Below are 22,936 nucleotides of genomic sequence, written 5' to 3' on the forward strand. Positions count from 1 at the left end.
TGAATAATTTCTTGACATTGAACCTAGTTCTACACTTAGTAACTTATGTACACGTTCCCAGTCGCCGCTAACTTATCTAATTTAAATAGTCTAACTACGTGAGCACAGAGTGGTCCTTTCATTATTTTAAAGACCTCAATCAAATCTCCTCACAGTCTACGCTTTTCTAAAGTAAAAAGCCCCAGCTCTCTAAGCCTAACTAAGGGCCTTTAAGACAGATATCAGTCCAGTGGTACTCATCCAGAGATGGGTATCGCGACCAGTGAAATCGGGGTGCTCCGCATGCAATCGCAGGCTAATTGCAGCCACTTACCTGTTCTTCAGGCTTTCGCGCTGGAAAGCTGCGCAGTGGGCGGACTGCGCATGCGCAGCATAGACTGTCAGCTGGAGGAGCCCTATTTAAAGGGGCAGTCCTCCACTGACTGATGCTGCAGAAAATAGGAAAAATTACAGCATGGAGCAGCCCAGGGGAAAGGCTGCTCCCAGGTTTAATGATGCCTCACTCCAGGTATTATTGGATGGGATGAGGAGGAGGGGGAGGACAGAGATCTTCCCCCCGGCGGGTGGGAGGAACCTGCCTGCCTCTGCCACCAAGAAGGCCTGGCTTGAAGTGGCAGAGGAGGTCACCTGCACCACCAACATATTGTGCACCTGCATACAGTGCAGGAGGCGCTTCAGTGACCTAAGTAGGTCAGCCGAAGTGAGTACACTTACTCATTCCCCTACACTCCGTCTGCCACATCACCACCCCCACCCCACATCTCCTTCTGCACTGCCAACACTATATCACATCACTCCTCACACCCACTCAAAGCTCATCCTCATCTTACCTGCACTTACTCACCTCGCCAGTACTCATCCCGCCACTACCACTCAACCCAATCTTCATACAATCTCATGGCTCTATCTCATACTCACCCTCTCATGCATCTCTTTCACGGTCAGCGTCACTCAACCTGCCACTACCTGTGCTGCAGCCACAGGGCGTGCATCACATATGTGCAGTAGGAAGTGTAAGGCAAACGTGTCGTGAGCATGAAGGGGATGCACAAGGGTGTTTGAGGGTTTGTCATGGTTTTTACTTATATTTAATTTCTGATCAACTCACATTACATATTATATTGTCACCACTACTGCCACGTCTTTGCGAATCTTGTCTGGTTTGTGCAATAATGCCCTTTCCTGAGGATCACTATGAAGACCCACAACTGATGCCACCCATTGTGTCACTGCAGAGTGGGTGTAGGTGTAATTGCAGGGCTCTTTTGTGCAGACGACTGAGAGACGTCGACGATGTCCCCGGTTGCACCCTGGAAGGATGCGGAGGAGAAGTTGTTGAGGGCAGTGGTGACTTTGACAGCGACAGGTAAGAAGATGGTGCTCGGGCCAGCTGGGAGCAGCTCGGCATGAAGGAGGCTGCAGATGTCCACGACTACATGTCGAGTGACTCTGAGCCTCGGTCTGTAGACCCTGTGGCGAGGGTAGTGCCTTCTGCGACGCATCTCTCTCTGCCGTTGCCCTCCCTCCTGCTGTGCAGGTGAATGTGTCACAGCACTGTGTTGTGGGGCTCCACGTGTCAGAGGTGGACGGCGTGGACGGCGAGGCTGGTGATGCTGTTCGCCCTCTGAGGAGGTCATGACTACAGCTACGGCGGCCCCCATCCGGAAGATGTACATTTGAGAGGGTCCGTAAGGTAGGTAAATGTGTCTGGACACCAGGGTAAGTGTGCACGTTTGTGAATTTTATTGTTAGGAGGAGGGTGGTGGAGGCCAAACTTTGTCCAAAGTGACAGAGTGGCCTCCTGCAATGAGTGAGGGTCTCCCCCCACCCACCTGTCAAATGGATCTTTGCTGCTGCCACAGGCTGATGGCTGCAACACGTCCATTTCAACTGGGAGTGTTTCCCCCAATTGTTTGGAAAATCCCACCCTTCCTAAAATATCATGTTAATCAGGTCTATAAACGACCTGAAGTACCTAAATAATTACCTTAAGTGGCATCTCGCCGGCTTTAATTGCCGGCGGGAGTCCCACATGCGGGGGCTGTGTGCTCATGTCAGCGCATCACTGGGGAACCCGGAAGTGGGCGGGTTGGAGCCGGGCTCCGGACCCGCCGTGGGAATCTCCGATTTTTGCAGCCCCCCCACCACGAACGCACCCGCTCGGTGGTGTGAAAATCGAGCCCCATATCACCCACCATATGAGAATGTTAGCGTGTTAATGTAAATGTGTACTAAATAGGATAGGTAAAACATCTGTGTCTGGTTCTGGCATAAGGAATTAGTTCGCTTTGCTTGGATTGTACTGTGGTTCTATGTTAATTGGCTCTGACCATAACTATTAAATTACTCTGCATTGGTAATTAAGGAGGATAAGAGCAATCTGAAGTGACATCTTATAAACCTTAGACATATATAATAGAAATTCAATCTGGTCTGTATGTATGTGGGAGGAGAAAGGACAAAAATTGGTTCAGTTCCTCTGGCATATTCAGACCGAACATCGAAAGTTCCAAGTATATTCCATTGGCATAGAACGTGCCCTATCATTTAAATTGCTACATTACAAACTACACTTCTCTTTATCTCTCCACTCCTTTTTCCTTCCCGGAGCTTAAATCACTAGAATGGAGAAAACTCCTTTGATAACAGTTCCCTTCCAGGGTCTCAAATGGCTCATTGATGGGTTTGCTTGCTCAAAGGTCATAGCGCATCAATCTGTCTTTGTATTCCAATCTTGGCAGGACCCCTGCTTGAGCTGATACCGTGGCCACTAATCAACTACACCTAGTACCACGAGAATAGATGTTCCAGGATGCAAACATTAACCCTTTAACTAAGGATATCCCAGAATGTGTCGCAGGTCCTAACACCCAGCTTCCACAGGGTGACTAAACATGCCTTTCTTTCTTCTACTCTAGTGCTTCTCCTAGGTACAACCTGAGAGCCAATATCACGAGCAGTAGTTGACTGAGGTGGGCCCTCTTCTCATGGCAGCTTGCCCCTTGGAGGGAGTCGCTGCTGGTTGCATCCCTGAAGCTTGTGCCTGGGCAGCATGGTGTCACCTTTCACTTTCACTAGTGTGGTGCTCTGAGGGGGAAGGTCAAAGGTATGGCGTGTGCTGCTGTCCTGAGAGATGGCAGGATCAGGCAGATGGCCTCCAGCTTTCACCATTCCACTGGGCCCTGAATCTGTGTCCTCAATGATCAGCAGGATGGCAGCTATCAGATCCTGAAAACTCTGAGAGACAGCAGCCTGCACCCTGGCCCCCAGCATCTGGAAGCTAGTACGCAGGGTACTGTCTAGTCTGTCCACTATTACTTACCGAGCTGCAGTCTGTGTTTCTGTGAAGGAGGAAGTGCTGTCTGGTCCCTGACCAATGTTTAGGTGCTGGGGCTTTTGCAGTGAAGTTGTTACACGCTCCATTGATGTCTGAAATGGAGAAAAAACTTCCCTCTGTCGCAAGAAATAAGGGCTGCAGACTACAGAGTCACACTGGTCACTTGCCATACTTCCCCAAAGACTGGCCTCAGAGCCTGCATGTAGGCATGATGTTTCTCAGCACAGTATGTGTCAGTCATGGCTCAGTTGATAGAACTCTTGCCTCTGAGTCAGAAGGTTGTAGGTTTAAGTCCCACTCTCGCGACTTGAGCACAAAATCTACCTTGACGCCTCAGTGCAGTACTGAGGGAGTGCTACACTGTCGGAAGCGCTGTCTTTCAGAAGAGATGTTAAATGGAGGCCCTGTCTGCTCTCTCAGGTGGATGTAAAAGATCCCATGGCACTATGTTGAAGAAGAGCAGGGAGTTCTCCCCAGTGTCCTGGCCAATATTTATCCCTCAACCAACATCTCAAAAACAGATTATTTGGTCATTATCACAATGCTGTTTGTGGGATCTTGCTGTGTGCAAATTGGCTGCCGTGTTTGCTACATTACAACAGTGACTGCACTTCAAAAGTACTTCATTGGCTGCAAAGGGCTTTGGGATGTCTTGAGGATGTGAAAGGCGTTATATAAATGCAAGTCTTTCTTTCTTTCTTTTTCTCCAACATCCTTCTTTTCAGCTGAATACCAATGAGTGCTGGGTCCCATGACTCTGGAGCTATGGACAGCCTTCTCCTCAGCCTCTGTTGCAAAGGTTGCACATGCTCACCCACTCCCCACTCCTCCTGCTCCCTTGTGCTCTGTGAATAATCCAGTACAATATCCTCACTGACACAATATTGAGGGTCATTTTAACCTAACCCACCCGGCGGGAAACTGGCGGGTCGGATTGGTCGCTCGTTTTACACCCCGCCCTAATTTGCTTTCCATTATGGGGTGTAAAAACAGGTGGCTGATCTGGTCCCGTCAGTTTCCTACCATGCAGGTTAGTTTAAAATTAATCTTGATCCAATTTCCCGTGGGTGAAAGTATCTGAACTGATGCGTGGGAATGAAAAAGCAAGTGATGCAATGGAGCGAGATAAAGGAGGTTGTGACAGAGTAACATAGGGCAGAATCCTGGTCCAGGGACTCCTGGGTAGGCTTGACCTTCGCATCTTCCTCCTCATCGCTCCCCTCGGCATCTTTGTCATCATCATAGTCAACGAGGATGATTTCCCTTCTCTACTGCTCTACCTCCTCCTGCTCCTTCTCCTCTTGACTATCATCGTCATCTTCCTCTTCTTCCTCATCCTCCGCCCCTCATTGCTGTGATGAATCTGCAAAAAAGGAGGGCACAAGATAGTGAGGATGAGCAGAAACCCTTTGGGATTAAGGAGAGAGAGAAGGAGGTGGAATCAGGTGGTTTTGTGCTGCTTCACAGGGACGGTATCTGTACGTACCAATCAGTAGGTTGCTTACTTCCATCAACGATTTTGATATATTTCCTTCTCTTCATTAGACTAACAGCAACATAGGTGCACACTGTTAAACTACAAGGAATTCAACCTTTTTTCTCCCCCATTATATCATTAAAACCTTAGATGCACACTTGCCAATGCACTATAATAGATTTGCACTTTTTTGTTATTCATTCTCAGGATGGTGTTTGTCGCTGGCAGATCCGGCATTTATTGCTCATCCCTAAGCCATTTCAGAGGGCAGTTAAGAGTCAACCTTATGTTCTTATGTTCAACCATGTTGATGTGGGATCGGAGTCACATGTCGGCCAGACTGGGTAAGAACGCCAGGTTTCCTTCCCTAAAGGACATTAATGAACCAGTTGTGTTTTTACAACAATCAGAAAAGCTTCACGGTCACTTTTTACTAATACCAACTTCATATTTCCAGATTTTAGAAAACAAAATTAAATTCTCAAACTGCTGTGGTGGGATTTGAACACACGTTATTTGGATAATGGCCATCCCCCACATCATCAAAATGTGAGATGTGTCGGCCCTGCTAACAGTCAGATTCATATCTCCCACTGTCTCATACCATCCAGTCGTTCCAGGGAACAAAGAACACTTGAGGAATCATTTTACAAGCCTGTGCTGTTGCCGGGCAGCTTCACCTGTTGGCAGTATGGATGGGAAATTTGAATGTGCGCTTTTTATAAACTAGACCACTGATACATGAAGCACTTTCTCCCACAAAACACAGCTTTCCAGCAGGTATTGTGTTGTGCGCCATTTTCGTTTGCTTCCTGTCACTCCGCATTCACCATCATCAAATGTAGTCATTACGTTTGTGTGATGAATCAAACTTACCGTTGGGTGAGTTAAATTCCCATGTGTAAATGTGACACTGTTCTGACCGTGCAATGACTACCCCTAGTTTATATACAGTCAGCACAATTCCAGCTCTAGTTCCATAACTGTTGCCATTTTCCTCGGAGTTTACAGGATGCTGTGGGGAGGTGGGAGTACTTCATCAACACTTTATACACAAGGACACGGCCAATTGCCAGTATTTGTTACATTCAGCTTTAGGGAGGAGTGGAGTGAGACAAAGAGCACACTGTGTACTCCAGTGAAAAGATGGTAATTCTGGGTGGCCCTCAAGTGATTGTGTCCTTGTAGGTTCATGCTGTGCCTGGGTCTGTGCCTTGTTTAACACTGTACCACTTGTTCCAGTTTATTACTGTTATCTGTTGCCTCACACACACTCAGCCATCCCTAGTCCATATTTACCCCGTGTGCTCAATGAGTCACTGAGCAACCTTCCCTTTATATAAACCAGGTCCATCGTGTGCAGTGTAACACTGAGAGACAAGTGTCAATACAGGAAAACGACTGCACATTACTGACCCAGGGCTGCTGCTGTAGGAGAATGAAGCCATTCTCAGCTTTTGCTCTTCTCTCCATATCCTTACTCTGCGCAGTGGGTAAGTTCCTCATAATATCGCTGTTTATGGTCATGGACTTTAATTTTTCCCATCGCCTTTTTTTTGTTACCATTTTGTTTTCTGATTTGTCCCACGCCAAGACTTGAGTCCACAATCCACACTAACACTGCAGTGCAGTACTGAGGGAGGGCTGCATCATCTGATGCCTCCACATCAGACATGAAACCAAAGCCCTGCCTGACTGTTCTGGGGCTTCAGATGGACGGGTAAAGTCCATGGAACTTTTCAAAGAGCAGGGCCAATATTCTTCCTGCAACCAGCACCACCAAACACAGATTAAGTGGTCATTCATCTCAGTGTTGTTTGTGGGACCTTGCTGTGTGCAAAATTGCTCCCACATTTGCCTCCAAAACATTTAATGCATTTCATAAAGTACTTCAATGGATGTGAAGTACTTTGGGATGCCTTGTAGATGTGAGAAGGTGATATATAAATACAATAGCCTCAGGAGTGGGGGTTATTCTCTCCTATACCTCCCTGTATTTCACTCTCAGAAGTATGGGTGACTCTCTCCTATACCCCCCTGTACTACGCTCTCTGGAGTGGGGGTTACTGTCATATAGCCCCCTGCACTACATGCCCAGGAGTGGGGGTTACTCCCTTCTCCACCCCCTTTATTACACACTCAGGGTTGGCGATTACTCTCTCCTATAGTCCCCTACACTACACTCTCTGGTGTGGGGGTTACTCTCTCCTATAGCCCCCTACACTACACACCCAGGAGTGGGGGTTACTCTCTTTTATACCCCCTGTAACACACTTAGGGGTTGGGGTTAATCTCCTTTACCCCCTGTACTACTCTCTCAAGATTGGAGATTTCTCTCTCCTATAACCCCTGTACTACTCTCTCAGGAGTGGGGGTTACCCTCTTCTATTCCCCTTGTACCAATCTGGTTAGGTTTATTTTATGGACAAGGCAGATTTGAAGGATCACTGTGAGGTGACCAACACAACCTTTTGCAGCTGTGCCTCATGACTCTCGAGTGAGAAGCATGGAGAGGAACTGAATGCAGAAAGAATGAGGCCTCTGGTTCTGCCAAAGTACTGGCATCTTAATATAGCACTTCACAAACCAATGCTAATATTCCTTATCGGCTGAAGCCTTTCTAAGTGTTCCCTAACTTCATGCCCTATTGATTGTAACAGGGGCCGAAGACAATGGCTTTGGTCTTCCCAATGTTTAATTGCAAGAGATTGTGGCTCATCCAGGACTGGATGTTGGACAAGCAGTCTGACAACACAGAGAAGGTGGAGTGGTTGAGAGAGGTGGTGGTGAGGCAGAGCCGGGCGCCGTCAGCGTAAATGTGAAACCTGAAGGATTAGAAGGATCATTAAATGAGGCCATATGGGTTGAGCTAAGGAACAAAAAAGGGGCAGTCACAATACTGGGAGTGTACTATAGACCCCTAAACAGTCAGAGGGAGATAGAAGAGTAAATATGTAGGCACATTTCTGAAAAGTGCAAAAACGATAGGGCAGTAATAGTAGGAGATTTCAACTACGCTAACATTAACTGGGATACAATCAGTGTGAAGGGCATAGGGGGCACAAAATTCTTAAATTGTATTCAGGAGAACTTTCTTAGCCTGTACGTAGCAAGCCCAACAAGAGAGAGGGCAGTTCTGGATTTAGTTTTAGGAAATGAAGCCGGGCAGGTGGAAGGAGTAGCAATGGGAGAGCATTTTGGTGGTACTGATCATAATTCAGTTAGTTTTAGCATAGTTATGGAAAAGGACAATGATAGAACAGGAGTTAAAGTTCTCAAATGGGGAAAGGCCAATTTTACTAAGCTGAGATTTAGCAAAAAAGGACTGGAAACAGCTACTTGAAGGTAAATCAATGTCAGAGCAGTGGGAGGCATTCAAAGGGAAGATTCAAGGGGTGCAGAGTAAACATGTTCCCATAAAGAAAAAGGGTGGGGCGGCGAATTCTAGAGCCCCCTGGATGTCAAGAAACATACAGGGTAATTTTAGGCAGAAAAGGAAAGCTTATTTCAGACATCGAGAACTCAATATTGCAGAAAGCCGAAAGGAGTATAAAAAGGAAATTGAAAAGGAAATTAGGAAAACAATGAGGGGGCATGAAAAATATTGGCAAGTAAAATCAAGGAAAACCCAAAGATGTTTTATAAATACATTAAGAGCAAGAGGATAACAAAGGAAAGAGTAGGGCCTATTAGAAACCAAAAAGGTAACCTATGTGTGGAGGCGGAAGATGTTGGTATGATTCTTAATGAATACTTTGCGTCTGTCTTCACAAAAGAGGGGGATGATGCAGACATTGTAGTTAAGGAGGAGGAGTGTGAAATATTGGATGGGATAAACATAGTGAGAGAGGAAGTATTAAGGGCATTAACATCTTTGAAAGTAGATAAATCACCAGGGCCGGATGAAATGTATCCCAGGCTGTTAAAAGAAGCAAGGGAGGAAATACCATCATTTTCCAATCCTCACTGGACACAGGCGTGGTGCTGGTGGATTGGGGGACTGCTAACGTTATGTCGTTGTTTAAAAAGGGAACAAGGGATAGACCGAGTATTTACAGGCCAGTCAGTCTAACCTCGGTAGTTTGCAAATTATTGGAATCAATTTGACAAGGTGCCACATAAAAGATTATTACTTAAGATAAAAAATCACGGGATTGGGGGTAATATTCTGGCATGGGTGGAGGATTGGTTATCGAACAGGAAGCAGAGAGTTGGGATAAATGGTTCATTTTCGGACTGGCAACCAGTAACCAGTGGTGTTCCACAGGGGTCGGTGCTGGGTCCCCAACTCATTACAATCTATATTAACGATTTGGAGGAGGGGACCGAGTGCAACATATCAAAATTTGCAGATGATACAAAGATGGGAGGGAAAGTAGAGAGTGAGGAGGACATAAAAAACCTGCAAGGGGATATAGACAGGCTGGGTGAGTGGGCGGAGATTTGGCAGATGCAATATAATATTGGAAAATGTGAGGTTATGCACTTTGGCAGGAAAAATCAGAGAGCAAGTTATTTTCTTAATGGCGAGAAACTGGAAAGTACTGTAGTACAAAGGGATCTGGGGGTCCTAGTGCAAGAAAATCAAAAAGTTGGTATGCAGGTGCAGCAGGTGATCAAGAAAGCCAACGGAATGTTGGCTTTTATTGCTCGGGGGATAGAATATAAAAACAAGGAGGTATTGCTGCAGTTATATAAGGTATTGGTGAGACCGCACCTGGAATACTGCATACAGTTTTGGTCTCCATACTTAAGAAAAGACATACTTGCTCTCGAGGCAGTACAAAGAAGGTTCACTCGGTTAATCCCGGGGATGAGGGGGCGGACATATGAGGAGAGGTTGAGTAGATTGGGACTCTATTCATTGGAGTTCAGAAGAATGAGAGGCGATCTTATTGAAACATATAAGATTGTGAAGGGTCTTGATCGGGTGGATGCAGTAAGGATGTTCCCAAAGATGGGTGAAACTAGAACTAGGGGGCATAATCTTAGAATAAGGGGCTGCTCTTTCAAAACTGAGATGAGGAGAAACTTCTTCACTCAGAGGGTGGTAGGTCTGTGGAATTTGCTGCCCCAGGAAGCTGTGGAAGCTACATCATTAGATAAATTTAAAACAGAAATAGACAGTTTCCTAGAAGTAAAGGGAATTAGGGGTTATGGGGAGCGGGCAGGAAATTGGACATGAAGCTGAGTTCGGATCGGTCAATGCCCTGTGGGTGGCGGAGAGGGCCCAGGGGCTGTGTGGCCGGGTCCTGCTCCGACTTCTTGTGTTCTTTAGATTTGTGGTTGGGATCAGATCAGCCATGATCTTATTGAATGGCGGAGCAGGCTCGAGGGGCCGATTGGCCTACTCCTGCTCCAATTTCTTATGTTCTTATGTTCTTATGTAATTCTGAGGGACAGGATAAACCGTCACTTAGAAAGGCATGGAGTAATCAAGGACAGTCAGCATGGATTTGTTAAGGGAAGATCATGTCTGACTAACTTGATTGAATTTTTTGAGGAGGTAACAAGGTGGGTTGATGAGAGTAATGCATTTGATGTAGTTCACATGTATTTTAGCAAGGCTTATGACAAAGTCCCACATGGCAGACTGGTCAAAAAAGTACGAACCCATGGGATCCAATGGAAAGTGACAAGTTGGATCCAAAATTGGCTCAGTGGCAGGAAGCAAAGGGTAATAGTCGACGGGTGTTTTTGTGACTGGAAGGCTGTTTCCAGTGGGATTCGGCAGGCCTCAGTACTAGGTCCCTTGCTTTTTGTGGTATATATTAATGATTTGGACTTAAATGTAGGGGGCATGATTAAGAAGTTTGCAGATGATACAAAAATTGGCCGTGTGGTTGATAGTGAGGAGGAAAGCTGTAGACTGCAGGAAGATATCAATGGATTGGTCAGGTGGGCAGATGGAATTCAATCCAGAGAAATGTGAGGTAATGCATTTGGGGAGGGCAAACAAGGCAAGGAAATACACAATAAATGGGAGGATATGGAGAGGTGTGGAGGAAATGAGGGACCTTGGAGTGGATGTCCACAGATCCCTAAAGGTAGCAGGACAGGTCGATAAGGTGGTTAAGAAGCCATATGGAATACTTTCCTTTATTAGCCAAGGCATAGAATATAAGAGCAGGGAGGTTATGCTGGAACTGTATAAAACACTGGTTAGGCCATAGCTTGAGTACTGCGTACAGTTCTGGTCACCACATTAGAGGAAAGATGTGATTGAACTAGAGAGGGTACAGAGGAGATTTACGAGGATGTTACCAGGACTGGAGAATTTTAGCTATGAGGAAAGATTGGATAGGCTGGGGTTGTTCTCCTTGGAACAGAGGAGGCTGAGGGGTGATTTAATTGAAGTGTACAAAATTATGAGGGGCCTAGATAGAGTGGATAGGAAGGACCTATTTCCCTTAGCAGAGAGGTCAATAACCAGGTGGCATAGATTTAAAGTGATTGGTAGAAGGATTAGAGGAGAGCTGAGGAGAAATCTTTTCACCCAGAAGATCGTGGGTCTGGAACTCACTGCCTGAAAGGATAGTAGAGGCAGGAAACCTCAACTCATTTAAAAAGTTCCTGGATGTGCACCTGAAGTGCCGTAAACTACATGGCTACGGACCAAGTGCTGCAAAATGGAATTAGGCTGGGTGGCTCACCTGCATCCGGCGCGGACACAATGGACCGAATGGCCTCCTTCTGTGCCGTAAATTTTCTATGATTCTATGATTCTATGATTCTACCTTCAGATGATGTCACTGAGGGGCAGCATGTAGATGAGAAATAGGAGGGAGTCAAACACAGATCCTTGGGAGACTCCAGAGGTAACGGCGCAGGAGCAGGAAAAGAAGCCATTGCAGGAGATTCTCTGGCTATGACTGGATAGGTAAGAGTAGAACTATGCGAGAGCAGTCCTGCCCAGCTGGACAACGGAGGAGAGGCATTGGAGGAGGATGATGTGGTCGGCCATGTCAAAGGCTACAGACAGGACAAGAAGGAGGAGGAGTGATAATATACCACTGTCAATTCATAGACGATGTCATTTGTGACTTTGTCATTTCTGATTCAGTGCTGTCGTAGGAGTGAAAATTGATTGGAGAGGTTCAAACGTGGAATTGTGGGAAAGATGGGCATGGATTTAGGAGGCGACAATGCGTTCAAGGACTTTGGAGAGGAAAGGGAAGTTGGCGATGGGGTGGTAGTTTTCAAGGACAGAGGGGTCAAGGGTGGGTTTTTTGAGGAGGGGGATAATGGCAGCAGATTTGAAAAGGAGCTGACAGTACCCGAGGAGAGGGAACCATTTACAATATCAGTTAGCGAAGAAGGGAAGTTGGGTGGTCAGCAGTTTGGTGGGAATAGGGACGAGGGAGCAGGAAGTGGGTATCATGGACAAAGTGAGCTCAGAGAGGGCATAAGGGGAGATAGGAGAGAAACTAGAGAAAGAAATAAGTTCAAAACTACAGCAGGGGGGAGCCTTGGGACAAGCTTGGCTTGGTGGGCTAAGGGCAAGGAGAGTTACAGCAGAAACAGCTGAATGGATGGTCTCAATCTTAGTGACAAAGAAGTCCATGAGCTCCTTGCATTTTTTGGTGGAGGTGAGGGTGGAGGGGGCAAGGGAGAGGGGTTTAAGAAGACAGTTGGTAGTGGAGAAGAGATGCTGGGGTTATGTTTATACTCCAAAATGATCCTGGAGAAGCAAACAGTTTTGGCAGAGGACAGCAGAGCCCGATAATGCTTAATGTGGTCCAGCCAGATCTGGCGACAAATGATGAGACCAGTTGTGCGTCATATACATTCAAGTCTGTGTCCATTGGACTTAAGGGAGTGAAGTGGAGGCCGTACCAGAGAGAATGACCAGGGTGAGAGAGAGTGTGTTTTACTGGGCTCAAGGGCATCGAAGACAGAGCTGAGGGTGTGATTGAGCAGATCGATAGTTGCAGAAGTATCATTGTCAACAAAGGCTAGACAGCTGGCAGTTTGAAGGTGCCAGTTAGTGATTTAAGTGAGAGTTTTTTCCAGGATGAAATGCAGAAGGAGATATGGTTGGAAGGAGGATGTGAGTGGAGAGGGATACAAGGAGGTGATCAGACATGGCCTTGTCTGTGATTGAGATGATGGGAATAGAGAAGCCACGTATGATGGCAAAGTCGAGGAGGTGGCCACGAATATGGTTAGGAGAGGGAGGTAGAAGTTAAGGGAGGACAGGAGGCCAGTAAATTCAGAAGAGAGAGGGCAAGGTGAGATGAGCTGGAGGTTGAAATCACCGAGGATGAGAAGTCACTCGGTGCAGAGGCTGAGGAAGGAAAGCAGTGAGGATATCTCGGTGAGAAACTTGGCATGATACTTGGGTGAACGGTAGAGAACAAGGATTTTAAAGGAGGTGAGAAGAGTGGAACAAGGGAAGTGCTTAAGGAGGAGAAGGTTCCAGAGGAGTAGGTGGACAGACCAAGGTGAGAGTTGGTGATAAAGGCCACAACGCCACCATGGTGGTTTGGACAGGACAGTTGGTTGAAGATATGGCCAGTGAAGCTTCAGTAAGGGCCAAGGTGTCATCACCCATGAGCCGAGTTTCCTCCAAGCCATGATGTCAATGCAATCATTCACATTAAGGACATGGATGGCAAGTGCCTTGCTTGCATGTTATCTGACATTCTAGACGGAGATGCGAAGAGGGGCGGTGATTATGGATCCACAGGCAGAGTCCACAGGACCATCGATGGGAGGGTTGAGTGGGATGGGAAGGAGGATGGCAACATTTGTCCCCATTGGCTACGTTGTGTGGTTTGATTGAAGAGAGAAAAGGATGGGGCAGTTGGGGATTACTGCTCGTATGGAGGGCCCTTCGGAGAATGTCAAGAGAGGCACAGAGGAAAGATGTGGGCTTATCCAAGAGGGAGTCAAGCCTGGGATGGAAGTAGGAGAGGAGGAAAGTAGAGGAATAGTGAACGCTTGGCGTAGGATTTTGGGGAGACAAAGTACCCGTGAAAGAAGAAATGAAAGGAGGCATGACTGGGTAACAAGAAGGAGAGGGGACCGGAAAGAAGGGTCCAAGAGGGATAAAGAGAAGAGAAAGATAAAGGGAGATAGCAGTAATGGGCTCGGGTCCAGAGCGGCAGCCAAAGTGTGCACGCAAATGAACACAGGGAAGCTCAGGTTACGTAGTCATTGCAAAGATTAAGATAGATATGTCCTGGTTGTAAATGGGGAACAGGGAGGAGACAACAAGAGAGAGTCCATAATTAAAGTTAGAGATTCTGTGGTTGGGATGAAGTTGATGTAGATAGGGTGGAGTCCAGGTTCAGAGACAGGCATGGAGGGCAAATGAGTCCAGCATCTGTTTCAGGGGCAGAGTATCAGTGAATGCAGTGCTAGAGGCATTTCCTTGAAAAATGGAGAGTCAAGGAGGTGTGGAGATTCGACCATGAGCCAGCATAGGTTGATCCAGGGGTCCAGCATAGGTGAGTAGTGGCTTCAGTGATCAGCAGTGCACACCAATGGATCCAGCATACAAGCGGAGGGATGAATGGAGTTAGTGGCAATGGGAAACAGGTGGAAAGCGGCAGAGCAAAGGTTATTCAGCAGCAGTGAAGCAGCATCCAGAGCAGGATAGGAACTGGCAGAAAAGATCAAATTCCTGGCAGAGGAGCAGAAAACTGAGGATGCAGCAGCAGGCCAGATATTAGAATCAAGAAAACAACTTGTATTTATATGGTATCTTTATATAGAAACATTTCCCAAAGTGTTTCACAGAGGCATAAGGCAAAACAAAAGCTGAGTGAAGGATTGAGAGATTGAGAGGGTGACCAAAACTTGCACAAGTAGCTGGATTTTAAAGAGGATCTTAAAGGAAGAGAGGGAAGTGGATAAATGGAGGGATCTAGTGAATGTATTCCAGAGAGTGGGGCCTAGGTGGTTGAAGACATGGCTACCAATGATGGAGCAAAGGGAGGAGGGGATGTACAAGAGGCCGGAGTCAGAGGAATGGAGAGATCAGGGGGGACTGTAAGTGCTGGAGGAAGTTACAGAGATCAGGATCGGGATACACAATGTCATGAAAGGATTTAAACAGGAGGATGAGAACTTTAAATTTGAGACATTGGGGGACTAGCAATCAATGTAGGTTAGCGAGGATGGTTGGGCTAACAAGACTTGGTGTGGCATAAGATAAAGGCAGCATAGTTTTGGATGAGCTGAAGTTTATGAATGGGTGGAAGATAGGGGGCTGGTCAAGAGAGCATTGGAGTATTTGAGTCTGGAGATGGAAGCAGGCAGTCTTTCTGATGGTGGAGCTACGGGGATGGAAGCTCATCTCAGGATTGAACAGGAAGCTGAGGCTGCGAACAGTCAGGTTCAGCCTGAGACAGTGGCCAGAGAGGAGGATGGAGTCCGTGGTCAGGATAAGGAGTTTGTGGCCGTAACCGAAAATGATGGCTTCTGTTTTCCTAATGTTTATCTGGAGGAAGTTATAGCTCATCTGGACTGGATGTCGGACAAGCAATGATAGCACAGAGACAGCGGAGGGGTCGAGATAGGTGGTAGAGAGTAGAGTTGAGTGTCATCGGCATGCATGTGGAAGCTGACCCCATGTTCGCATATGATGTCGCCAAGGAGCAACACTTAAACAAATAAGTGGGATAATGTCTCCATTCAAAGAGCAAACAAGGGAATTCATACAAACAAGTTAAATGTTCAAAAGCTGGTAGTTGCACAATTGTAATTCCAAGCCTTGAGATTAACTGGAAATTTGTTACTTGATTAAATTCTTGGTAGAATAACTCTAACACTAATTTGTAAAATATTTGTTTTGTTTAAATGACTTAGCACATTGTGCAACTTTAGTGCACAGCGTAAGACTGCATGTACTTCACATTTTTCTGATAGCTGTGATGTTTATTGTGCAATAATTCTTTTTGTTATTTTGATTCTTCCAGTTGGAACAAGCAATCTATTAATGGAGGTAAGATGTGCAAATTTTATTTCCCATTTCTGAGTGTTCATATTGCTCGTCTGGGATTTTGAACTGCTACAGGTGATTCTGTCTTCAGATCCAGCCATACTGTAAAGAGATACCCAAGAAGATCCCGCTATGTGATCAAAACTACGCACCAGTCTGTGGAACTAACGGGGTGACCTATGGCAACGAGTGCCGACTCTGTGCTGCAGTTTGGTAAAATGACATCTTTTATGTTCTTTTAGAAAGCAAAAACCTGAGGGTGAATTTTTTACAGCTACACAGCTAGCCCAGTGCTGGACGCACTCAGAGGTTAGAGAAAGGGCTAGAACACCATGTGGGGTGAAATTACTCTTGGACGGTAGTGCAAAAATGATGGAAAAGAAAATCGGGTGGAGTGTAACAACGAGCTACTGAAGCACTATTGCCCATTTTGCACTATTCCCAATACAAATTTCACTACCACATGAGGCACACTCAGCAAGGCTGCGCTCCTAGCACAGATACTCACTAGGCAGGAGCACTGGCTAGAGAACTGGGGCTACAGTGTTACAGCCCTAGTTCTGGTTCGCGCTCCCTTCCAGTGACGCCGCCCTGCTGACTTTGACCTTCTGGCCCCAGTTCTCTGACCTGTGTTTGCACCTGGCGAGGCAGCAAGAATTAGAAAATGCTGGAAACACTCAGCAGGTCAGGCAGCCTCTGCGGAGAGAGAAAGGTAAGGTTAACATTTCAGGCCGAAGCCCTTTCATTAACCCTACTTTCCTCTCTCCGCAGACGCAGCCTGACCTGTTGGGTGCTTCCAGCATTTTCTGACTTTATTTCAGTTTTCCAGCATCTGAAGCATTTTTAATCTTGCAAAAAATTATCCCACGGTCCAAGAATATAGTTATTTTTCCTAAAATAGGAGCAGCGGAATAAGGGACTGTCTGGAAAATTATTTTATTTCCTCTGACAATATTCTTATTACATTTCACCCAATGACTTGTACCCTCAATGGCTTCTATTGAACGGTTTGTGATTGCTCTAGTTAAACTCACATAAAGACAATTAATGGTTTTACGTGACAAATTAACTAAATAAGAGGTGCAACTCAGGAAAACTGGCGTATGACTTGTTTGCTAAGTTTTAGATGTCTATAAGAAAGAAAGAACTTGCATTTATCTCGCGCCTTTCACATCCTCAGGATTGTTAATTGTATCCATGTAATTTATATCAATTAGTGTTAATTGTATTCATGTGGTGCGTATCAATTGGGGACTTTCTTGTATCCATTTATAAGACAGCTTATCTTGGGTGTGGGTTGTGTTGATCTCTGTGAATAAAGGCTTGGAAGCAACTGAAGACCAGGCTCCAGTATTCTATCCTTCACCACCAGGCTATCCAATTATAACAAGGATGTCCCAAAGCATTTTTTAAAAATTCGTTCATGGAATGTGGCCGTTGCTGGCAAGGCCAGAATTTATTGCCCACCCCTAACTTCACAGCCAATTAAGTACTTTTCAAGTGTGGTCCCTGTTGACTTGTAGGAAAACACGCCAGCCAATTTGCGCACAGCAAGATCCCACAAACATCAATGAGATAATGACCAGATAATCTGTTTTTAGTGGTGTTTGTTGAGATGATAAGGTTGTCTTTTGGTATGTTGAAACATCGTTAGGATGTGAGCCTAAGGCCTCTTTAGCAGCAATGTGACCAGGAGAGTTCTCACTGTGCCTGTGACATGCACCACAGAGGGCTCCGTTGCAGATGCCACAAGAGGTGTCACATACTCCAGCTTGTAGTGCAGGCAATCATTCATCTCTCTGTGCAGATCTGGGCGATTGACTCTTCCCCAGACCTTGCAGTGTAGGAACTGTGATAGACCTCCAGCCGGCAGGTACCTAGCCTTGAGCAGTTAACACCACTTGCTCCTCCACAACTGAGCACTGTGACGCACTGCGTACATCCTCCTTAACCTTGCTATCTACATTCTTTAGGGTGTGTGTAATTCTGCAGGTGCTTGGCAGAGGTGGTGATAGTGGCACACAATGCTGTGAGATGCTCGATGATCACTGGCTGTGGCTGGAGTCTTTTCTTCCCTTCCTAGGAAAACAAGAGAGCACCTTCAAGCAGTACTTTCATTGCATGATGCTCTGCAATGTAGCTCAATTTGAGTTGTGTGAAAGTCCCTAGTAGGACACAATCACATGACATGGACATTATGGTACTAACGATGAGGTCATGTGAAGCCTCTGACTTCACCAACTACCTCAGTGCTGTCCCACCCATTGATGTCAAGGATACCCTCCTTAAATGGGGCACCATGTGTTTGGGTCTGATTATGCCATAGTGCAGAAATATTGAAAGTATACATAGCAGAGACAATGTTATATAGCTTCAGGACTCTCTGAATGTGACAAATTGAAAATATTTATATGGTGCATGATCCTTCTGTGAAGCTCAGTTAAGAATAGTTGCTATGCACTTTATAACTATACCAAACATCCTTGTTGTCCCTCGTGACTGCACCTTGACGTGGGGGGAAGGCTTGTGTGCTCCTCTGTCCCTGAGAGCTATGCTGGTGGGAGTATAACTCCCGCTAGGGCCACCCAAAACAGACAGGTAGTAAGATAGGAGCCAGACTAAAGGCCAGTCCAATGGCCCTCCTGGTAGGGAATTGTGAGTCAGGCTAATGATCTGTCCACGTAAAAATGCCTCTAATAACCCAGAGACAAGTTGAGTCTGTTACAGATTGGCAAATATAAACATTCACTGTGGAGAACCGCAATCTGCTGGATGTAGGGCTAGGTGATTCTTCGCTTGAAGTGAAATATTTTGTTCTGGACAAACAGCAAGTGGAAGAAATGGGTTGATTCATGTGCCAATAGGCAAAGGAGACTCTAACTAAACGTCCACAGTTTCCCCATTCCTTCTAAGTATTTCTTGCCTGATTCTATTATGCCAGTGATAGACTGACCAACATCTTCATAGTGCTTGTCATGCATAAAAGTATCGTGAGCTGGACTTCTGCCCAGCAGATGGTTGGCCTGGAGCAGCCAACACTTCTTGTTCTTCCTCACCTATGTACTGCGATTCATCTTATATATGTCCCTGAACCTCCCATCTAAATTCCCCCAGATAATGGTCCATAGGTCACCAGAAAGAGGGAATGGATGAAGAGATCAGGCTTCCAGTTTGCTCGCAATTCCTTCAGTGATGCCAGCTATTCCATCTGTTACATTGTCAACGTTAATTGTAACTAACCTTTCTCTGTAAAGTCATTTATCTTGCTTCCGAAGATTGGTGAGCCATGCATCCTCCTCACAGATAGGACCCTAGGCTGCTTCCATGGTACTCCACATTCCTTAAGTGATAACTGTATGAAATTTTGACATTTGTTGCAAAAATTAATCTTTGGAGTAGTTTGGCTGATTAGATCAAGGTAGATTTGTGACAACCTAAAAACCAAGCAGCCGCCTGCTCTGTCATCTGTGCCTTTGATCTCAGAATATCTGATGCATTTTGCATTTCAGGGCTACCAGGGTGAAAATCAGGATTCAAAAATTTGGAAGTTGTTGAATTCATTGTCATGGAGACTATCAAAGGCTCCCAGCTAAACATCACTACTGTCAACCAAACTGATGTGATCATTTGGTCAATACCATTTACTCTTCAACCTAGAATTAATGACACAATTCAATTATTATTATTGCTAATAGTGAATTTGATCAATCAAAAATCTTGTACAAACAGTTCTATGAAAACTTTTTTGATCTGTAGTTAAAAAAAAAGTTTTGCATAATTTTTTTTAATATATATGTATTTGGGCCATTAATTGTTAAAATGTTTGATAGTGTTCCTGCTTCAACTTGTAGTCTCTTTGTATGCAATGTTTGTTTTATCAAAATAAAACAGCCCAAAAAAATTACAGTTTCTTATCAGTCTGTGATTCCACAGGAAGAGCAAGTGAAGGAAAAGATTTGCATTTATGTAGCTCTTTATCTTATCTTTCAGAAAATTCCAAAAATGCTTCATGTACAATGATCTACAGTCTTTGTTATGTAGGCAAAGATAACACCCAATTTCTGCACGGCAAGGTCATACAAACAGCAAATGAGAGGAGTAACGAGTTTATCTGTTTTTGGTGGTGCTGAGGGAGGAATGTTGGCCAGGACACTGGGCGATCTCCCTGCTCTTCTTCAAAGAGTGCTGAGGGTTTCTTAACATCTACCTGAACTACTCCCAAAGACGGCACCACGGACATTGCAGCACTCCTTCGGCACTGCCCTGAAATCTAGATTACGTGCTGTGACTGTGAGCTAATAAAAATGGGAATATAAGAAGCTCCATAATGTAGGTATTCAGAGCTGCAATTCCTACTAAACAGCTGAAAGGTGATGACCCAGTGAACTTCTGCAGGAGGTTGTGGCAGGGAAACCTGAGCCCAAAAAAAAGAGCTTGTAAGTACGTTTCACAAAAATTTACTTCCTGAGATTCAGGACCAAATCTTCCAGGTTACCTTCTGGGTATGCCATTAGGGTGAAGGCCTACAAAGCCTGCTGAATTAAGGTCCCTGTTTCTGGACTGGTACCATGGCTCCTCCCTATGGGAGGGAAGCTCTGCTTGTAACACCACTGACATCCTCTGTGGATGTTAATTGTATCCATGTGATTTATATCAATTAGTGTTAATCGTATTCCAACAGTGCGTATCAATTGGGAACTCTCTGGTATCCATTTATAAGTGAATTGATGTAGGGTGTGGTTGGATGTAGACATAGAAAAATAGGAGCAAGAGTAGGCCATTCGGCCCTTCGGGCCTGCTCCGCCATTCAAAATGATCATGGCTGATGTCTAACTCAGTACCCTGTTCCCGCTTTTTCCCCATATCCCTTGACCCCTTTAGCATTAAGAAATATACCTATCTCCTTCTTAAATACATCTAATGACTTGGCCTCCACTGCCTTCTGTGGTAGAGAATTCCACAGGTTCACCACCCTCTGTGGATGTAATGTGGAGCTCTGTGAATAAAGGCTTGGAAGCAATTGAAGACCAGGCTCTAGTATGTTATCGTTCACCACCTGGCTATCCAGTTTATTACAGCGGATTCAACTGAGGAGCTGTTATACTTTTAATTGACAAAGGCCTTCATCAGTTCACATTCTCTTCATCTAACTCTGCCGAGTACTCCCTCTTTTCTCCCTCCTCTATTTTCCCTCTCCTTTCTTCCACAAGGCTTCTCAGCTTGACTTAGTGCCGCTTATCATGAAGTACTTTTGATTATTGGCTTTCACCTCTATCAGTTTATACAGTCCCATGGATAGCTGCGGTGTAGTGGTTATTTTCCCTTGAGAGGTATAACTGATTACCTCGCACTCTTCCCTACTCAGCATCTCTTCCGGTATGGCCTTCATTTCTATCAATCCATCATTCTTTTCATCTTGTTCTTAGTGCATTTTAGTTCCTCAACCTCAGTTTGAGCTCTACAATATTTATCTTCTGACATACAGCTTTTGCACAAGACCAGGAATCTCTGGTCCTCAAACAGACTACTGTAGGCCGCATCAAAAATTGCCACAAAAAAGCAATAGCACTGATACATGAGTGTTCTGCTTGGCGCTATAAAAATCTTCCCATCTGCTGCTGGTCGGCCATTGTGCCCCCACTCCCTCGATCCCTCGGGATTGCTACCTCAACTCCCCCCTCCACCACCCCCAACCATCACCACCACCTTAAGGTAATACTTTCACAAAGGAGGTGCCGGATTATTTGCCCCGTCCAATGAGGTGCCTGTTGAGTGCTGGCAGCTTGCCTATGTTTTGGGTGAGTCCACTCACCTCCTGGCCATTGTGCACTACATATGAAAATCAGCCTTGGCACGTTCAAATCCCAGCTACCAGCCCTCAAAGAAACGTAAGACAGTACTGAATGGAGTTAAATCTATTAAATGGACAAGGAATATCAAACAGTTTCAGATGAATCTTTTTTCTCTTTCGTACACTTCCACAGCAGAGAATTGGGTTGGAGATTCATGTCTAAGGTTTGTAAAATGCCAGACCTGGTTCACCTTTGAACTGTCTTACATAGAATCATAGAATTTTATAGCACAGAAGGAGGCCATTGTGCCCATTGTGCCTGTGCCAGCTCTTTGAAAGAGCTATCCAATTAGTCCCACTACACTGCCCTTTCCCCATAGCCCTGCAAATTTTTCCTTTTCAAGTATATATGTAATTTCCTTTTGAAAGTTACTATTGAACCTGCTTCCACCACCCTTTCAGGCAGTGCATTTCAGATCTTAACAATTCGCTACTAAAAAAATTTCTCCTCATCTCCTCTCTGGCTACTTTGCCAATTATTTTAAATCTGCGTCCTCTGGTTACCAACCCTCCCGCCTGTTGAAACAGCTTCTCCTTATTTACACGATCAAACCCTTCATAATTTTGAACACCTCTATCAAATCTCCTTGTAACCTTCTCTGTTCTAAGGAGAACAATCCCAGTTTCTCTAGTTTCTCCACATAACTGAAGTCCCTCATCCCTGGTACATAACCCACTCTAAATTGTATTAACAATTACACATACTCAAACTTGGTTAGTTTTCACTGTGGCCCACTTGTATCAGGCTCACATACAATTGTTGCTGCTGCTCCTTTCTCAGCAACTCATTGTGCAGTTGCAACTAATGGTCACTGACATTATCATTCCCTCTCCTTTCATTCCACCTCTTATTCCTGCAATTCCTTCTCATGTTGGCACCTGGTAAATTCCCAATTCTGCGTTCCAACAGCAATTAAAGGAAGCACGTGTTGGAGAAAGGGCTTTGACACTGTGCCCGGCCCACATTCCATTCAAGCACTGCTCCTCATTGTTTAACCTTTGTTCTCTTTCTCCCCTAGCTCTAGTTTGTACAATTCAACTTGGAGCATACGTTTGTCTCTCTCATACATCTGCTTGACCTACATTTTCTGACCTTGCCTTTTGCTTTAGTGTATCATAGTATCATAGTAGGTACAGCACAGGGGGAGACCATTCAGCCCATCATGCCTGTGCCAGCTCTTTGAAAGCTCAATTAGTCACATTTCCCTGCTCTTTCCCCACAGACCTGTAAATTTTTTCCCTTCAAGTATTTATCCAATTCCCTTTTGGAAGTTACAATTGAATCTGCTTCCACCATCCTTTCAGGCAGTGCATTCCAGATCA

At 45.3% G+C, this 22,936-nt stretch overlaps 1 protein-coding gene across 2 annotated transcripts in view; it reads left to right on the top strand.

Annotated features, from left to right (window-relative positions):
• The window catches only part of LOC137321144 (ovomucoid-like), a 27,460-nt gene extending 7,847 nt beyond the window's left edge, over positions 1-19,613 (top strand). Inside the window, exons 2-5 of one of the 2 annotated variants that reach the window (XM_067983388.1) lie at positions 5,022-5,158; positions 15,740-15,765; positions 15,854-15,975; positions 19,272-19,613. In XM_067983388.1, coding sequence (XP_067839489.1) covers positions 5,022-5,158; positions 15,740-15,765; positions 15,854-15,975; positions 19,272-19,317 — 331 coding nt within the window. In that variant the 3' untranslated portion in view covers positions 19,318-19,613. Of the gene's footprint in view, positions 1-5,021; positions 5,159-6,217; positions 6,308-15,739; positions 15,766-15,853; positions 15,976-19,271 lie in introns of those variants that run through there. The other variant, XM_067983389.1, reaches the window with a different exon arrangement.
• Positions 19,614-22,936: the final 3,323 nt, after the last annotated feature.

The sequence above is a fragment of the Heptranchias perlo genome, chromosome 4 (assembly GCF_035084215.1).
Source record: "Heptranchias perlo isolate sHepPer1 chromosome 4, sHepPer1.hap1, whole genome shotgun sequence".
Taxonomy (NCBI): Eukaryota; Metazoa; Chordata; class Chondrichthyes; order Hexanchiformes; family Hexanchidae; genus Heptranchias; species Heptranchias perlo.